General features: G+C 54.7%; 4 protein-coding genes across 4 annotated transcripts; all 4 read right to left on the reverse strand.

The window, feature by feature from the left end:
- Window positions 1–377: 377 nt before the first annotated feature.
- J4E79_010346 (uncharacterized protein) lies at window positions 378–2325 on the reverse strand (the record flags this gene model as incomplete). Its single annotated transcript, XM_049359185.1, has 4 exons — window positions 378–1816; window positions 1866–2086; window positions 2134–2203; window positions 2253–2325. 4 exons carry the CDS (start codon window positions 2323–2325, stop codon window positions 378–380), a joined length of 1803 nt encoding a protein of 600 aa, XP_049206270.1.
- A 1484-nt stretch (window positions 2326–3809) lies between these two features.
- J4E79_010347 (uncharacterized protein) lies at window positions 3810–5349 on the reverse strand (the record flags this gene model as incomplete). The annotated part of the gene is made up of 3 exons (XM_049359186.1): window positions 3810–4619; window positions 4667–4806; window positions 4857–5349. The coding sequence occupies 3 exons, from the start codon at window positions 5347–5349 to the stop codon at window positions 3810–3812; spliced, it is 1443 nt and encodes a 480-aa protein (XP_049206271.1).
- A 3617-nt stretch (window positions 5350–8966) lies between these two features.
- J4E79_010348 (uncharacterized protein) lies at window positions 8967–10226 on the reverse strand (the record flags this gene model as incomplete). Its single annotated transcript, XM_049359187.1, has 1 exon — window positions 8967–10226. The coding sequence occupies one exon, from the start codon at window positions 10224–10226 to the stop codon at window positions 8967–8969; it is 1260 nt and encodes a 419-aa protein (XP_049206272.1).
- Window positions 10227–14431: 4205 nt separating this feature from the next.
- On the reverse strand, window positions 14432–17803 carry J4E79_010349 (uncharacterized protein; the record flags this gene model as incomplete). The annotated part of the gene is made up of 2 exons (XM_049359188.1): window positions 14432–15254; window positions 15309–17803. 2 exons carry the CDS (start codon window positions 17801–17803, stop codon window positions 14432–14434), a joined length of 3318 nt encoding a protein of 1105 aa, XP_049206273.1.
- Between the last annotated feature and the right edge of the window lie 1579 nt (window positions 17804–19382).

Genomic DNA, 19382 nt, shown 5'->3' on the forward strand with positions numbered 1-19382 from the left:
CACTTCACGGAGAGGAGCGTGAAAAGAGAATAGGGATTAATGATTCCAGTCTCAATCTAGACATTTGCGCGGCACCACCAACGAGCTGCACTATCATGGGTTGAATAGTCTCATCAAGCTATCTACACTAGCCACCACTGACTCGTTGCGCTCGTCGCTCGCCTCTATGCAAACCGCAGTGGTCGGGGAAAATAATAATAAGGGAATCAAAGTGACCACGCGTTCCCACCAGCCTCGTCCAAGCTCCTCTCTGCCTTGCCATACGTGAATGCGGGTTTGGGCCTCTGAGGGAGAGGGGATCTGGGGCAGACCTGAGTGCCACGCTTCAGCATCGAAGAATGACCCGAAGCGCAAGCTTTACCCTCTAGACTAGCACACTATAAGTCTATTAGGTTGTTGGCACCAGGCTGACGGGGTTGCTGCTGCTGCTGAGGCTGAGCACCGAATGGATTCGCGCTGCCGTAAGGGTTGGCGCCAAAGTTGCTCGCTGGGCCAGTTGCCGCGGGCATCATGCGGTTTTGCTGCGGCATGCCGGTGAACTGGGAGTTCAAGAACGGGTTATTGCCGGTAGCGTTGGCGTTGACCCGGTTCAAGCCCGCGCCAGCCGAGTTGACAAATGTTCCAGGAGCTGTGTGCTGAGCCGGGATACGCATGTTTCCGACGTTGCCGAAAGTGTCCTGGCCTTCGCCTGTTGCAAGAAGCGCATTGAGTCTGGCAGCGGTCGGGTCCATCTCTTTTTGTGGCGCCTGTGGCTGCTGCTGCTGCTGCTGTGGTTGCGCTGCCGGTGCAGGAGAGAAGGATACCGGTGGGTTAAACGAGGTGTTGTTGAATTGGGTCTGGGTCTTCTGCTCGCTCAACGAGTTCAACGTCGGTTGCGTGAAGGTCTGAGTGGGCTGCGGTCGGTTGAAGGACTGAGCGAATGGGTTGTTGGAGCCAGTGGGCTGCGGCTTGAGCGACTCTTGAGTCTGGTTGCTTGCCCACGGGTTATGACTGCCAGGCTGGAGCGCATTCTGATCTTGCTGCGGTTGTTGCTGTTGCTGCTGACCCATGTCACCAAAGCCTCCACCTCCAAATTGACCATACGGGTTGTTGTTGAACGAGGTTTGCTGAGGTTGGATCGTGTGTTGGGGCTGCATGTATTGCTGCTGTTGCTGCTGAGCGCCGAATTGATCATAGCCGGTAGGTTGTGGCATTTGGGGCTGCTGCTGGAAGCCACCGTAGCCGCCGAACCCATTCTGGAAGCCAGTTTGCTGAGGCTGCATGCCCGTGGGCTGTGAGTATGCGTTGTTGAGGAAGCCAGTGTTCTGAGGCTGCTGCTGGTTCTGGTCCATGAGGTTACCGAACCAGTCCACTTGGCCCTGCTGCTGGTACCCCTGGTTGTTGCCCGTGGGCTGGTAGGCATTCGGCTGTGCGGTGGTTTCGCCAAAAAGTAGGTCGGCGTTGGTCTGCTCGAGTTCCTTCCGGCGCAGCTCCTCCTCCTCTTTGCTCAGCTTGATGGCCTTTTCCAAGTCATCGTCGGTGTCTTCGACTCTGGCCCCACGTTCGCGGCGCTTCTTCTCCTCCTCTGCCTCGTTCTTGCTTGCCTCGAGCGCGAGTCTCAGCTCGAGATCTTCTTCTTCCGTTCTGCGGTTGCGACGCTGCTCGCCGTTGCGCGGGCGCGTGGCTCTCTCCCCGCCATCTGGGCCGTGGTGGCCTCCACCGGGGTACTCTTCGATGCCCGTTACCCGCGACTTCCACGATTTCCTGTCGGCTCGCTCGGCGCGCAGGCGCTCTTCGTCCAGGATGAGCGAAGTCAGCTCTTTAGCTGCCATTCGCACTGCGGTTGTCTTAGTAAGGCACGAATTCGCAAAGCAGGACGCGCTTACCGTTCTGGCCGACGTCGCGACCGTCCTCGTCGGTGTGCTGGAACTCGCGCAGTGTCTTGATGATGTAGATGTTCTTGCGCGCCCATGTCACGACGAGCTCGGAGCCCTCGTGCAGGCAGTAGTCGAGCACCTTCAGCGACTTGAGGACGTGACGCCAGTTCTTGCCGCGGTCGTTCAGGCGCTTGTCGAGCATGTCCATGACCTGATAGAAGTCGGTCGAGCTGGGTAGCGGTCAGCATGGCTCGCGTAGCCTTCGCAGTCGTCATACCTATTGAAGGTGATTTGGGCGATCTCAGCCATGTCAGACCCGACCGGGCCCCATGGGTCGTTGCTGGTCGCTGCGATGGTCAGCTACGCCGTGCATGCAGCTCCGTGGGCACTCCATACCATTGCGGACCTTGACCTCGACCTGGCTGTACCCCTTGGTCACGTTCTTGACCGATCTCGCGATTTTACTCATGGTCGCGACGTAATTTCCGTCTCTCGGTGTGTGGTGTCGTTGGGTCGGAGCTGTCGGGAGGGAAGCGTCGCCAGAGGAGTGGCTGAGGTATAGCGCTGGGCGGATGACGTGCCACTAAGTAGACGGGCGCAAGCAATCAACAGCGCGGTTTGTCGTCGGAATTGATTGCCCAGCGATGGTGAGAGTAGCGAAGTATGGCAGCGTGGGTTGTGGCAAGCTGGGGTAAAATGGACATGCAGGAGAGACGTGGATAGACGTAATGCGAGGCTGGTGCGATGACCGCCTGCATAGGACAGGGCCGAGCGACCGAATTCGAGGGTCAAAGCGCGGCGACGACGTCAATGCCGGGCACCACCAGCACCTTCACTTGAGGTCCAACATGGACATTGGTCTTGATATTGTGGCATTCACTCGTGCTAGATACTTGGATATCCTTCTTTGTCGTGAAACAACTGTGCGAGCAGCACGCAGCTATTGCGAATGAGCTGACGAGGCTTCTCTTGTCGCCTGGGCAGATCTTGGATGCAACGGGTAATGCTCGCAATGCGCTGAGCCCAATGAGGCGACTGTAGGGCAGCACACAGAATACGAAGGCGCTCGTCTCGAGCAACTTGTACGCTTAACTGGGATGCACCCTCAAGCATGTATTGTTGTCGAACTTTATCGTCAATTCAAAGTTCTGTGAACACCTTCAGGGTATTCAGGTACAGCCGAGCTCTTTCACGTTCCTGCCATGCACGACGGGAGCACAACATCTCTGTGCCTACCATAATGGAAATGGCATAGCTTTTCACATGTTACGCATCTCACTTGCATACCGTGGAGTGAGTGTATTATAGAGATTTAAATTTTTGGCTCCGCTTGCGCAGAATAGTGGTGTAGTCTAAGAGGCGGATGTAAGTCCTTCATTAAATACCAGTCTAGAGAGGTTTACCGGTGCATATGAAAAACAAGACAAAACGGAACAAGCCCGGACGCCCTTGCCCGTCTTGGTGTGTATGAGGCACGCCCAACGCCTGCCATCCCTTCTCGAGAGGAATGGACGAAAACCCATGGAAAAACCGCCGCCAGATAACCACGACCCGGAGATGGGAAGACTTGCAACAAACAGATATGGGCAAGTCGAAAGAAACAGGAAAACTAACGCGCTCAATGACCCGCTAGCCCATAGGGATGCCAGTAAGAAAATTTTGTGGAACAGGGTATGGTCCTGCCTGCCGAGAACACCAGAGTAAGGATCGCACCTCATACCAGGGAAAAACTGAACAGGTCTGCAGACTACATTGACCCAAAACCTTGCAAAGGAGGCGACCCAAAGTCAACGTAGGCTCCAGGCTGTTCAGCTTTTCCCTAGGTTGGCGTGATCGCATGTATTAGTTTTACAGTGGGGAAGATTAACCGTGACGCCGCGGTAGAGCTTGCTCAAGCGTTACGTCGGATGTATCCTCCAGGATCTGTGGGAGAACTGCGCCAGGGCCGCAACTCTATTGGACAGCAGGAGCCCACATTCCGTTGCCCATCTCGCGGTGGTTGGGATTGTAGTGATCCGGCTCAGTGCTGTTGGGACGACGGATGTTGTTTTGCTGGTAGTACATTCCGTTTTGTGCCTGGTACTGGGGCTCTGGGTAGACGTAGCCGTTGTTGTCTTGGGCTCCAGGCGAGGGGAGAGCCTGTTGGCCCGGTGATTGCCAGCCCATGGCGGACATGTGAGGGCTGCCGTTGGCGCTGGTGGTGCCTCCGGACTGGTTGTGGTTTGCAGACGCAGGAGGCTCAAGAATCGGCGGTGGGCCGTAGGCGGTCGGGTGAGAGGTGATCGCTGGGCGAGAGCCGCTCACGTTGGATGTGTATGACTGAGCTGTGAGCGCAGGGGAGGCACGAGGGCTGGGCTGGGGCATCTCATGACGCATGTGAGGAGGGACGTTCATACCGCCCATGTAGGCGTAGTCGGAGCCCTGGCGGTGCAGGCCAGGCATGCCACCAGGAGGCATTCCCTGTGCGGGTGAAAGAGAGAGATTGCGGTCATTGGGCGAAGGGGTGCCGAGCGGCGATGCTGTCTCGGAGTAGTCACCACCGTCGGAGCGACCGGTCCTGCTCGAGGCAGAGGCACGCGATGCGAGCGCAGCAGCAGTGGCGGCAGCGGCCTCTTCGACAGTGCCGGTGTGGTGGTTCTGGTGACGCGTCAAGGTAGTGCGACGCGTAAAAGTCTTCTGGCAGTCGGCGTATGGGCACTTGTATGGGCGCTTGCCGGAGTGGATGCGACGGTGGCGGGCTAGCGAACTGGAGTCACTGAAAGGCTTTTCGATGTTAGTTGTGAATGCAGTGCAGAACAGAATTTTCGTACCTTTCCGCATCGCTCGCACATGTGCGGCTTCTCACCAGTGTGGACACGTTGGTGAACCGTGAGGGCGGAGCGCTGAATGAACTGCTTGCCGCAGTTGGGGTAGTCGCACACGTGAGGGCGGATACCGCTGTGGATACGTTCTGCATGCTGTCAGTGCTCTGCTTTTGATGTTGGGGCCAAAGCTTCTTACCATGACGTGCGAGGTCACTGCGTCGCGCGAAGCCTTTACCACAGGTCGAGCACGCGAAGGCCTTAGGTGGACCCGTGTCCGACGCGGGGCGCCCACCGTTGTGTTGGTGTTGCACCTGCGCGTCCGCCATCTGCTGCTGTTGCTGCGCGTACGCGTGCTCTGGCGGGTTGGGAATGTAATTACTGTTGTTGAGCATGGGCATGGGCGCCTGCATTTGCGAGGGCGAGGGGTAGCGCAGGCCGTTCATGTGCTGTTGGGGGATCGAGGGATACGAGGGGAGTTGCTGCTGCGGTTGTTGCGACGAGTAGCGCGACGAGTCTGACGGGTGCGGCGACACGCCACGCTCCGAGCCGTTCTCCGACTTGATGTGGCCGCCATTGAGGTAGCTCGGGGGCGCACCGAAGTGCTGGGGCTGCATTGCGTGTTGCATGGTGAGCGCTCCGTTTCCTAGGGATGCTGTTAATCTCTGGTTCAGAATCGTGTCCAACTCCATTCTCCGGTCGGCGGGATGCGCGTGACGGAAAGCGGCAAGGCACTGCAGGCCCGATGAGCAAGAGACGGGACGGTGCGCACCAAGTGAGGGTGAGAGCCTGTAAGGATGATGCAAATCAGGCGTCGGGCGAGGACGCAGCAGAGATGGGCGTGGGTGAGGGCGTCAGGTCGAGTCGTCGAGGGGCCGCGCGTAGGTCAATGCAGCGGATGCACTACTGAAGATGGCGATGTCAGTTGCGAGGTTGAGCGGGCGTCGTGGCAGCAGCGTCAAGGTAAAGGGTGAAAGAAGGGCGCGCCAGAAATTGTCGGTCTGGCAGTCACGCTGGCCACGTCGGAGCAGGAGAAAAGGGGAGTGGAGCGGTGAGAAGGACCTGCAGCGGGAATGCGCGGGCTGCACGGGGCGAAAGGGAATCGTGCAAAGCGGGAGTACGTACCTGAGATAGATATAGACGCGCGAGAGGGCAGGGCAGGGGATGGCGGTGATGGAGGGCGTGGTGTTGGAGAGTCTGCAGGTACTTCTTTCCTCGTTGCGCGTAGTTGCCCAGAAAGTCGTAGGGGCGCTAGAGCAGATTCGGCCTTGGGCGGATCGTCCTAGGCGCTAGTCGACAAAAAGGGACCACGATGTGCAGGCAGCGTCGCTGTCAAAGCGTCTGAAGCCCACCACACTGACACTGCGGTTTATGTAGACGAACGGCTATGCAGACACACGAAACTGCGCGTCTCACCGCAAGCAAACTGAAGAGTGGCGGGGGCGGCGCGGCGGTTCTGCTTCTCGGGCGTCCTGGCTGTCCACCTAGACAATGTGGTGACGTGACGTACAAGACACTTTGGGCCGGAGTGCTGATTAGATTGCTTCCGCCCAACAAGAGGGTCGGTATGGTCGGTAACTTTGTCGTGGACTGATGGGGGCGCTGGTCGATCGTGTTCCTCCCTAGGGCCGGCAAAAGAAAAGGTGAATCGTGGCTGCAGCAAAATCAGTTCTGCTCGCTGACTGTGTCTGAGGCTCTAGGTGATTGGTCCTAGCAGTCTGGAGATGTGGTGCGTGTAGAGGGAACGGGCAAGCATTCTTCTGACAGCATGGAGCAGGGCACGTTCAAATACACTCGATCAATGCATCGCAGCGCGTCCAGCTGTGGAGCGGCCCTATCCTTGCGTTCATCTCGCGCTCGCGACACTACAGCTTCACCATGACCTTTCCTGTTAGCATGCCGCTGCTAGCTGTCAAGGAGCTGGGGCAGTCCTGCGACCTTGTTTGAGGCGTATGTGGCGCTTTTGTGCACAGATGAGGATCCACAAGCCGACGGTAGTCTCCAACGCCCATGTTGGACCTTACCACGCGACTGGAGTTGATGATGCATCGTGACTTGACAAGCAGCATAGAGTTGCGGCTCCGGCGTTACATGCGGTCGCCACGATACCTCACCCTCCCCTTTCCACTACCGCGCAGATTGGGTCGCAACACCAGGTGCAGCGATTCAGCGGTTCCTGGAGGCTGCTGGGATGTGGGAGCATGGGCCAGATTTGGAAGGCACATAGAAGGCCGCTAGAAGGGAGGGAAGGCACGGTGCATAGCACTTGCTTAGAACGTGCAGCAGGCGACAAGAAGCCACCAGGGGGCCAAAGCACCAGCCGGGTTTGAGACAGCGAAAAAGAAGCATAACGACTGAATAACCAACGTATTGCCTTTGCAGTCCCGCCGCCTATTGGGCCACGCTTGTCCATTTTGTGGAGGTTGGAGACTTGTGAGACACCCGGAGACGCCCCTGACCGCCGCCGAGTCAATCATTCAGGGCGCGAACGCCAGGTCTGCGTGGTCTACACCGCCACCACGAGGCCGTATCCAACGTCGTCGATGTCCATGTCCAACTGCCAACAGGGCGCCTCTGCATCCTTTGCAATGCACGGCATCTTCAAAGGGAATCCAATATCACACACCCTCCTTCCCGGCAGGTACAGCGTGCCTGCCGCTTCCGCGTCTCTAGCACATCCTCATTGAGGCAAGTCAGGCACGTGGTTCCTCCCTCACTCCCTTTTCCAAGCCAAGCTCTGCCCACCGACATTTGCTGCCTCCTGGCCGTGTTGCGGTGAAGGGGTCCCGCATATCTTCAACTCTTTGCAGCCTGGTCGTCGGTATGCTTCCGCCAGATCCGTCTGTGCTGCGCGTCCCACCTAAAGCCAATGCCCATATTTGCCGGACCCACTCCCAGCCTCGTCGCGTTTCTGTGCCTGACACGAGCGCATCTCCAAAACAGTTGTGCACGGGGCCAGCACATCACAAAAGCATAATTTCTCTACACCGCACTCCCCAGACTCGTTCATAGACGATCGACACCGACAAGCTAAATCTTATTTCTTATTGAGTCATCATCACGCGCACACAACGCGTACTGTGCCATCTACGGCAGCGCTGCCCACAGCTGTTTCACATCCTCACCCGACATGGATTCCTGGGAGCTATTCTTGTCTCCGAATGCACGGGCGCCTCACAATTCCTTGCGCTTTGTGTCATCGCCGCAGAATATGCCACTGGCCCAGCCGGCGGTTGCGGCCCCAGCTCCTTTGACCAACGTTCCGGCGTGCCAGGATGACTTGTCGCAACCCTGCGCGTAAGGCTCACACATTGCCCGAGCGCCCTTCTGCGCAATTTCTAGAAGACGCTCGCATTGGTCAGGCTCACGGTGCGCTTCACTCGCCCACACCCTGTCTTTTCCAGAAGATTACCCCTTTCGCCGGTTGTGACTCCGAACACGAGCCCGAGAGATGACTCTGCTCAGAACCTGCATGCCGTCATCTCAGTTGGCGCCTGCTTTCTACCCGCCAGGCTACCAGCCACCCAGATTTTGGCCTTCCAACGCCTTGTTTAGCCCCTATGGGCGAATTAGACGTCGGCGGCAGCGCGTACAACTCCGACCTGCATGAAGGTGATAGCGGACAACGTTCAAAATTCGGCCCTACCTTGTCGTATGATCCTACCGGCCCTGCTGTACTGGCAGTTGTGAACTATATGCGCCCCTTATGATCACGATCAACATTCAGTTCAATTGGCAAATTACGAATACAGTTGTTTCTGCTGAGTTGTTCTGCATTCAGATATGGGATCCTGGTAGCATCCGATATTACACGTTCTATTGAAGTAAACAAAGAGATTGCCGCGTGCCTTCCGGGTGGCGTCAGTATCTGGGGTACAATATATCCAAAACGAGCTTCTTCAAAGACCGTTCTTACATGGTCCCAGGCATGGGAACATTGCCCTGCATCTGGCGCAAGTGTGCGACCTCTGGCCTGACCTGGTGAACGACCAGGACGTCGGAATTGGTCAATGTCCTAGTACCTTACCTTCCCGCTGCCACCTAAGAAGATCTACCATCAAAGCTCCTCGTTCCGCTGCACGTGTCCGTAGGAGCGTTGCAAATGGCATCCTACGGCATGCGCGTTGTGGTACGCATCCCACATGCCGAATTAGTGGCTTGTACGCCGCTGCACTGACAAAATCCGCTGCGCGACTGGCGCGCGGATGAGCAGAACGGTGTTGGATCTACTAATACGGAATCTGGTATACTAAACAACTAGAAATACGATGAACGCATCACTGAGCCGATCGCTATTCCACCAACAGCCCTAGACCCTCGGTACTCCGCCGGTACCGAATAACTCCATCTTCACCCGTTCGCTAGGCACGCCATAGCTCTTCAGCTTTGCCTCAACGTCGAGCATGAATTGTGTGGGTCCACAACAGTAGTACTGTGTCTTGCCGTTGTCGGTATGCAGGTACTTCCTGTCAATTTTGTCCAGATCTACGCGCCCTTTGATAGTGTAGTCACGGCCCTGGACTTCCCCTTCGCCCGGAGTCGACGAGTAATACACTGCATGCACGTTCTCGTTTGCTGCAGCGCATTGGTCAAAGTGTGTCTTGAAGGCTCGTGTCTTTGAGTTGCGTGCGCCTTGGATCCAGGTTATCGGTCGATCCGATTTCTCCGCTGTCAGGGAGTTGAAGATGGAGGTCAAAGCAGTGAGTCCGACGCCTGCTGAGATTAGAACAACGGGTGCGTCTGCATCGACCTCTTTCGTGTCGAAGAAGAATTCTCCGAATGGATGCGACACCTTCACTACGTCTCCCTCGTTCTTCGTGTCGTGTAGCAGGTTGGAGATATAGCCGGCGTGCGTCATGTGCTTTGGTTCCCCAATCTCAATCCCTGGCTCCTTCTTCACGCTGATCCTCAAATACTTCTTTCCCGGCGCATCGCTCAAACTGTACTGTCTCGCCTGCCACACACCACCCTCCAGCTCGTCCACAAAGACATTGACCGAGATATATTGTCCAGGTTTGAACATCGGTAGTTTAAGATCCACATCCACTGGCTCGAGGTAAAACGATGTAATCTCCTCACTCTCCTTCTCTTTCTTCGTGATAGTAAAGTCTTTCCAATCAGGCCAATACGACGTCTCTTGATACAGCTGATCTTCCTTGCCAATCATGATATTCGCCAACTGCCAGTACGCCACACCCCACGCCTCCAAAATATCAGGCGTCGCAGCATCACCCAGTACCGTCTGCATCGTCTCAAGTAGATGCTTCCCGACGACATCGTATTGGTCCGGTCGAACAAACAAGCTCGCATGTTTGTGACATATGAGCTCCACTGCTGGACTCAGCTTCCCCAGGTCATCGATGTTGGCGGCGTATGCGTAGAGGGCTCCCGCGAGGGCTTGTGCTTGGTGACCGGTCGCTTGGTGCGTGTTGTTGAAGACGTTCTTCAGTTCGGGGTGTGCGGAAAGTAGGTCATGGTAGAATTTTGTTGTTATGGTGTTGCCGTGTTCGGCGAGGACGGGAACTGTCGATTTGATGGTTTGCACTTGTGATGGGGTTAATGCGCCCATTTCTGTGTGGGATTGATAGAGATTATCTGGAAGGTATAGAATAATGGGTGCAAATTTGAGTACTGGTCGATGTTGCGCTGTTGTGATTTTTCCAGTGAGTACAGTTGTCGTAATCACCTGCGAAAATTGAAACAGCACAATTGTATGATACTACAAACTAACTTCAGATCCCACGCGACTAAATATCTCTCCCACTCCCTCCCACATACGAACACGCCATGTCCCACTCCCTGCAACACCCGCTGAGTTGTGCATCTCCGCGGTGATGCATTTCCTTCCAGCAAGCAACCAGGATATATCGAACGATGAGAACAGTCCGATGGGCCCACACTGCCAAAGCGTGACAAAATCTACGCCGGCTTACAACAATTTCGTAGCATTCGTGCTGCAAGTGCGATCGGATATTACGTATAGCACACGTGTGAGTGATGGATCTTGTCGTATCCGGGCGCCCGCGGCTTTTCCGCTGCACGGCTACAGGGATGGCACGCGGGTGAGGATGTTCAGGTACGAAGTGCATCAACGCGCGAAGGCTAGGATAGGACTAGACTCCGAAATGCGACAACGTTTTCAATCGCGTGTCTAGATTCGTGAGGGGAATTTTGTAGTAGACCGCTGGAGTAAACATTCCCGAGGTCGATTCGCCGCAACTTTCTACATTAGGCGTCGAGGTTTTGCAAGTGCTCTGTCACGTCGACGTCCGCACCAGACTCTGCGACCCGATATGAAGTTCTATAGCTATGCGTACAAGAATCTCACAGTCGCTAATAGCCGCAAGTCTGATGATGCAGTCGTGGTGTTCAGTGACTAAAAGTCACACCATCACCATCCGATCGTTCCTCGCAGCTCGCTTCCGGAATGCCGACTTCTTCCGAAGGCAACGCTGCACCTAGATGCAGGCACGCTCTGAGGTAATCAGCCATTTCTGAAAGTCTGCTGATGGGTTGGTAATATCTTATGACGATGTGTGTGTGTGTTTGGCTCACGAACTGGGGTTTCTCCGCGGGAGAGCGCGTGCGGATGCCGTGTCTTGGCAGGCCCAAGGTTCAAAAATCTGTGGTAACTCTGCAGACGCCGCAATCGACGGCTTTTGACAAGTTGCCTGGTTCGGACTACGCCAAGCAATACACAGCAGCATGCAGCTCCTCTGAGATTCGCACGCTCTTTTTGCGCACTCTTTAAGGAATCCATCGTTAGCATTTCTGCTCTTTTCGTCAAGATTGCTACAATAGCTGGGGTATTGGTTGAGGACGCAAGGTGCGCACGACAAGCAATCTGTCGTGCGAACGCGACGCGTCACGGTCGCGTCCCAGCATTTGGGCATCTCCAGCAGCTCTCCAGCACATTCATGGTCGCGTCTTATTGAATGAAAAACTACTGCGATGCGTCGCGACCATGGAACTCGCATCTGTGGCCCATACCTCGGAACCCTGAGCCGTTGGGTTTTGTGACGGGCCTGACGTGGGATGTTTGTTGTGGTGCGTGTACCCTCGTCCCTCGATACCCAGGTATGTATGCTTTTGGTCTATCGCCTGGGATATCCCTCAGTCTTCGTGTAATTCAATGTCGCGATATGACCGCATACTCAGTAGCTAATCAAACTTGCTAATAGCATTTGGAGCATGTTATTTGGTCTTGAGCCTCAAGCACACATAACGGGGACCTTTGCGTTTTTAGAACCAACCGAGCACTTTCAGATGCTTTCTAGGGATTCCAGACACAGCTCAACCATGCGAATGTTTGGTGTGTATTTCGAGACAGAGAGGCGCTCGGCGACATCAAGGTCCGACCATACGATTTTGGTGTTGCAAAGCTCGAACAATGAATTCCATATGAAAGGAAGTATAGCAGCGACGCCACTTCATAGAAGACACTTCTTCATCTTTCAAGTGTTTAGATTACGATGCTCGCAGCGCGCCCATGATCGAATGAGTTTGTAGAATTACAGACGCCAGCACTCATAGGTGCTCCTCTTGTTCAATTTTAAGAAAGTAAGTCGCGAACAGCAGACCGAGAGAGAGATAGCATGTCGTATCGGTGTGCTCAGTCCATAGGACTTTCTTCGACAGCTTTTTAAGAAAGAGATCTCGCGAACACGAAGAACAGAGACCAGTTCTTTTAGAAGAGCAGACATCGGAAATACGAAAAGGTCGTGTGGGCTTCCTCAGATCTAACTTTCAAGAAGGAAGAACGCAAGCACATGCGCTAGTCTCCATTTTAGAAAAGAAGTCCAAGGGAGATGTAATAATATGTCGTTGTTCCAGTGTTCATTCCACATCTTTGGCTTGTTTTTGAAAAGGGAAACGCACACACATTGCTTCGTGAGGGTATGGTTTTTGGAAGAGAAGACCGGGAAAGTGGGGATAGGCCATCTTGACGTTGTCAGATCATTGGGTTGTCAAAGGTGGTTTTTTAGGGAGACAGTTGCGAAGACATTGAATCCCAGTATGCAACCTTTTGGAAAAGCAGGCCGCGGAAGAGAGAACAGCCATGGGCTGTGTACGTAGCTTTTTGAAACTGAGAAGATACGGATGGTGAGTTGAAGAGAAGAAAAGACAGCTCAACGAGGGGATTTATACACACCTCCACCCACGCTAACCCGTGATTCCACACTCTTACCCGATTCCGCAGACACAGCGGTACCGCCACACTTCATCCATTTCATCCTCTGCCCTTTTCCCTGCAGCCATAGCGTAAAACCAAAACACCCTAGCGCCTACATCAACGTTAGGTCACCTACTTTGCATGTCTTTGTGTTGCTGTAGTCTGCAGACCTGTTTAGATTTTTTCCTTGTAGAAGGTGGGCGTGAGGATCAGTGCGTCGATTAGAGCATATTACATGTAGTTTCTGCATTGACCCGGATGTCTATATAAACTCCGTCCTCTGTCTTTTCCTCTTTCTTCCTCAATATTGTCTCCACGCTTTCTCCAAAAAACAAGAGGCCGCCATCATGTCGAGCACACAAAAACAAGTCGCATTATGAACAATGTGCGAAAGATCAAAATAAAAGCATTACGCGCAATTCGATGTGTGCGAGTCTTCCGCGTCTTCTCCTTCCACTTCAACCACCAGAATTTTGACTTCTTCATGTCAATAATCAATTCTACCGTCTTTTCCAGAAACTACTCAAGAATTACGACATGTCTGCAAACCAAAAGACTTACGACCAGCACTACATGTGTGCGGAAGACCAAAAATGCTCTCTTCTTCAATTCATGTGTGCGAGTCTTCCGATTTTCCACCCTCTACTTCGATTACCAAAAAAACAACGTGCAGACGTAATCGACATGTTCGAGACTACCGCCTTTCTCAAAACAGGCCTGGAAAGATCACATGTCTGAGACGTGGAAACACAAAAAAAAACACAGCAACAGCATTACATGTGCGGAGCACCAAAGTCACCGAAAAAACTCGGTAGATGTCGTGTACATGTGCGAGTCGCCTCCCTGCACTGCAATTACCAAAACTACTATGGGCTGTTATGATGTTTCTTCCTTCCTTCCTCCTCAGGAATCAGAGGTATCTGTCAAAAAGTCAAGGATGTGGGCATGTTTCCAAAATCTGAACAAGTACCCGATATGTGCGACTAAAACATGCCAGCAATCCCCCCATGAGACGAAGACTGAGAGAACACGAGAGAGTACATTAGCATGATGTGATACACGAAATGATAATGATGAAGAAGTTATGGGATTAAATGCGAGAAGAATGTGCGTGATGACAGCAACGTCGCAAGACCGGAGATCATGATATCTTCTGGCGTGCTTTTCGATGCACCGAGAGCAGAGAACGCACCATGGAAGGTTTTGTCGATTTGTTTGGTAAAGGAAAGAGGAAAGGTAGTTTGAGTGAGAAACACAGGAAGTGCGAGGGATATTTATACTCCCTAGGCATCAGTCACGTGCTAAGCCTTGAGAGTGTCAAATCAATCCTCCGTGTTTCGATGCCCAGGTTGAGTATCAACGAAAGACAATGCCCATATGCGACATATAAATTCTGGGCAGCGGTCGAAGATCACACGAAGACATACCCACTCACAACACCAACACAGCATTTCGTTCCCTCAATCTCCAAAAATCATAAACCGAATTTTCATGGGCATAACTCAAAACCCATATAACTATTGTACAAACCATCATATCCTAATCATCCCATCCCATCCTTTCCATACCCGATCCATACCACATCCACCACAAGCCATCCTCTAGCGATAATCATTAGAGTTATAGCTCTGCCTATTGCCTTGATATCCTCCTCCTCCACCACCACCACGATGTCCACCACGTCCACCTCTTCCTCCACGGCCACCCCTATCGTCCCTCGGCGGGCGGTCATTGTAGGGGTTGTTTCCTTGGTATCCACCACCACCACCACCACCGCCACCTCCACTGCGACCCAGAATCTCGTCTGCAGGGCGGTAAAACCGCTCATCCCTCAATGAGCTGTTGTTGGGTGCGTGGTGTGGCGGCGGGGCACCATGTTGCTGGCCTCCGCCGTTCATCCAAGCTGGACGCTGCGTGACTGGCGGTGGGATGGGAGGAGCGCCGTACGGGGGCGCACCGCCTTGCCAGCCTCCTACACCGGGGGGAGGCACCCAACCGGGTGGCGGGGGAGGGAAGTTGCCTGGGAAGGGAGGCGCGAAGTTGCCGCCGGGGAAGGGAGGAGCAAAGTTCTGCGGGGGTGGGGGACCGCCGTAGCCACCTTGGTTGCCTCCGTATCCGCCGCGGTTGTTATCCCAGCCACCGCCTCCACGACCGTTTTGGTAGCCGCCTCGTCCACCGCCGTTGTTGTAGTTGTCGTTGCCGCGACGGTCGTTGTTGTAGCCGCCGCCTCGGTCGTTGTTGTAGTTTCCACGGTATCCTCCACCTCCTCGGCCACGGCCGCCGCGGAAGCCACCGCGTTCGTTGGAGCGACGGACTGATTCGGCTTCACCGGGACTGAGCGCTGGCTTGGGCATGATGACGCCTTCGAGGAGCGCGGACTTGTGGGCTCGGGTGTTGCTCACGCTGGGCATTTCGTAGTATACTCTGTGTGATTGTTAGTACTGTCTGGATGTAAGGTTGATTGAATTTCGAACATACCTCATTGACCGATCTTGAGTGATCTCAAATTCCGTGATACCATCTGCATCGAAAGGCGGCACGAGCTGACTGTCCATAACGAAAAGGTCGTGTGGCTCAATTTCTCCATGCAGCGCGCGACTCTTAGCGGGATCGATCTTGTACTTCTGCTCTCCCTTGCGGTACAGAGCCTTCTCAACATCGTCAAATAGGCCGCTCTCTTGGGAGAACATGAGTGTCTCTTTGCCGAACTCGTTGCGCTTCCTCTCGTCGTCAGAGAGCTCAGGGTACTTGGTTGCCATGGCATCTAGTAGTCGCTTCGAGTCGATGAAGGGCAAGATGGCGACACCTTGCCAGGCGAACTTCTTTCCGTTCAGATCGATAGGGAAGTCTGGAGGGTAGAAGTCGACGATTGAACTCTGAGGATCTTCCATGAGTACACGGAAGGGCTCGGGGATGGCGTGGTTTGATGCGGCGGGCAAGACACCCATAAGTTGCTCGTACGGGTGGAACGGTGTGCCCTTCTCGAAGAGCTTGCGGGGATCCATATCTTCGAGACCGACAAAGTCTGCAGCGAAGGGAGCGTAGTGGTGAGGGAAATACCATGTCCACGATGGGCAACCTTGCATATAGTAGGCCAACACCCAGCAGAGACCCTCCGCATACTGACGTGCGACCTTATTACGGAAGGCGATGTCGTTGGGGTCAACGCCAAACTTCTGCTCGTAGTAACGCTCCTCGTAACCTTCCTCCCAAAGCATGATGGTGTCTTCTACAGTGCCGTCGTCGTTCTTCTTCGGCTCGGCAGCCTGGGCGGGTGGGTCGGGGATTACGGGTGTATTGCGACCAGGTGTGCCGTTGTCGGCGTCCTCGACCTCATCTGCCTTGCGCTTTCCAAGGTGAACGGTTTCGGTTTCAGCAGCGGTTTCCGACGCAGGCTCAGAAGCTGGGGTCGGTTCAGGCTCAGGCGCGGCAGTGCCATCAGCCTTGGCCTTCATGAGCTCCTTGAGTCGAGCAGCAGCGCTCTTGTTGGATTGGGCATCACGGGTGTGCATGATGTCCTTGTGCACATCGCGCACTTCCTTTGACTGCGCATCCTTGGGGTCGAAGAATACAATACCCGCGCTGGTATACGTGTCGGTACTCTCCTTCGCACGCTTGAAGCCAGGTGGGCCGCTTGCTTCAGTTCGTTGGCGCTTGTTGCCGTTCTGCTGTGCTTCGCGCCTAGCCCTGTTTGCTGCCTGGCGATCAGAGACTTCCTTTCGCTTCTTGAAGATGCCAGCCTCTCGAGTCGCTAGGGCGGAGAGAATCTGCTGCACACGACGCATATCTGGGAAACCATCTTTGGTCACGTAGTCATCCATTTCAGCAGCGAGATCTCGCCAAATGCTGATGAGCAGGTCGATACCCTGATCTCGGATCTCAAGACTAGGCAAATGTGGCAAGAAATCGTTACCGACAAAGAAACACATAAAGACCCAGTCATCGAGAGAGCGTTCTAGATCGTACTTGAACTTGCGCTTTGGCGTCTCCATCTCGACTGCCAGGTATTCGCGCAGAATGTTGGTATGCAGCCAGATGAAGGGCTTGAGTTGGTGCTCAGAGGTGGCCCACTCTTCGGCAGCTTCTTCTTCGGTGAGCTTCTTGCCGTCGTCGGGGAATTCACAGTTGTTGCGGATATGTCCCTTACGGCCACAGCGCGTGCAGACCTTGTCCTTACCCGAGTCGTAGAAGACATCTTCTCTGAGAACACGGAAATAAGGCTCATGGGTAGCAAGACTCAACATGATCAAATCGGCGTCCAAGCCGTAGATAACGTGCGAGGTGTTGGGGTCATGAGTAGGCATAGAACGCTGCGAGCGGATAAAGTTCATGATCTTGTGTTCACCCTCACCAGGCACAGACGCATCAGAAATGATGACTTTCATGTCCTTCCACGAGGGGTCGGTTGTGAACTTGTAGGCACACCAGTATTGAAGACTCTCGGCAAGGAGATGCATGAAGGGTGTACCGGGGGTGATTGCATTGGAGTCCCAGGTCTTTTCGATGACCTCTTCGAGACTGGAGATGTCCTCGCCACGACTAGCTTTTTGCGAGTTGAGCATTTTCTGGAACTCAGCGCGCTCGTCGTCCTTTTCCTTTGCCTCTTTGGCGGCGCGGAAACGACGCGAACGCTGCTGGTTCATCTTGGCACGAGGCGCAACACCATCGACTGCCATGTAGAGAAGCTTACGAGGACGGACCATGCCGACACAGCGATCAGTGTATTCAAAGATGGCCATCATCATGTCGGCCTCGGTCTTGGGCGCGGGCTTGTCTTCGGGATGCGAGCAAGGATGCACAATGCCATTCATGTCGAGGTAGAGGTTGTCGAACTCTTCGCCGTTGGGATTGGGCCCGGTGCGGTCTACGGGAATGACATTGTCGCCGACTTTCTTGGGCAACTCCTCCTGCACTGTTGAGACGATCTTGGGGTATTTCTGGCTGAGCCAGCGGAACATGGCTGGGACACCCATGATGGCGGTAGGCGCTCGGTGGCGCGCGGCGTGTGAGGGTGAAGGGCGGCTATAGTGAGACTGTAGCTGGAAGGTAGTAGTGCGAGTGCGATTGCGATGAGTGCGAAAGCGCGTGTACTACTAGTCTGGAGTGTGTGGTAGTGCTGCGACGATGCGCAGTGGAAGGAAAAAGACTGCCTGATGGCGATGAAAGCCCTTTCCTCCTCTTGAAGCGCCGGATGCGATATCTAGTGCGGCGATATGAGTGCTAGTGCCGCAATCTCCGTCGGCGCGCGATCACCGAGTTTGCGCACGATGGTTGATGGAAGGTGGTGATGAGGAGAGAGGGAGAGGGAGCGGCGATGGAAGACGCGCTCTTTCCTTAGCATCGCGGCCGGGACCCTGAAGGTCGCGCTTTTGCCGACTCGCCGACGCCGCAGGGATGTGGAGGAGCCGTGAGCCCGTGCGCCAAATTATACGTGGAGCTCCACCCACTATGGTTGCGACTATACTGAGTCGACTGCGTTCCCATGGATAGTCATACGTATGACTGAACACTCGTCGTATATCCTACCATGAAGCCATAGCCCCGTCAATTCCCCAAGATGATGCGCGTTCTCGAGGCCAATGCGCCTCCCAAGCAGACAGCAACCGACACCATCAGCACTCTTAGTGGGAGGCTGACGAGCGCAAGCCTCCTTGAAGACCGTCGCGCTGCCATTCTCGGCCTCCGGAGCTTCGCCAAACAATATCCCGCCTCGGTCGCTTCGGGCGCGCTCAAAGGGCTCATTGCCTCGCTGACTAAAGATGGCGACGACGTCGACACGCTCAAGGTGGTACTCGAGACGCTGCTCATGCTCTTCCACCCCGACGAGACCAGTCACGAGGCCTCGGAAGAGCTGGAGTTGCTGCTGGCCGACCAGTTCTCCCAAGTAGGTCCTGTCCTGCTACACATCTACTAGTGCTGAGCTTATGATAGCGGCAAGACAACATAACTCTCCTGCTCGATCTCCTAGACAAGCCCGACTTCTACTCCCGCCTCTATTCGCTGCAACTGATACGAGCCATCTCCCTCGCCCGCCCCCAACGAACCCAGGAATGCGTCCTCACAGCCCCCGGCGGCATTGAGCGCCTGGTAGCCACCTTGGACGACCCCCGCGATGCCATCCGAAACGAAGCGCTCGTCGTCCTCACCGACCTGTCCCGAACTTCTGCCGAACTCCAGAAGCTCTTCGTCTTCGAAGATGCCTTTACCAAGGTCTTCAACATGATACATGCCGATGGCGGCCTCACTCAGGGCGGGGTTGTCGTTCAAGATTGCTTGAGTCTGCTGGCTATCCTCATACGCTTCAACGTGTCCAATCAGACCAACATACGAGAGATGGGCCATGTCGCGAGGTTTGCCGCGCTGCTACCCGGCGGCAACAAGCCGAAGAAGGGACGCGCGAGTGCTGAAGAAGAGGACGAATGGGTCAGTCCGCAGAGCGACAAGAACATCTGGGGGCTGCTCGCCATAATGCGCATGTTCCTCGTCAAGGGTAGCCCGGGCACACTGCAGAACCAGAACGTCTTCCAGCAGCATGGCCTCGTCCGTCAACTC

This window comes from Alternaria viburni (genome assembly GCF_023758015.1).
Source record: "Alternaria viburni strain BMP 2772 chromosome Unknown scaffold_30, whole genome shotgun sequence".
Classification (NCBI taxonomy): domain Eukaryota; kingdom Fungi; phylum Ascomycota; class Dothideomycetes; order Pleosporales; family Pleosporaceae; genus Alternaria; species Alternaria viburni.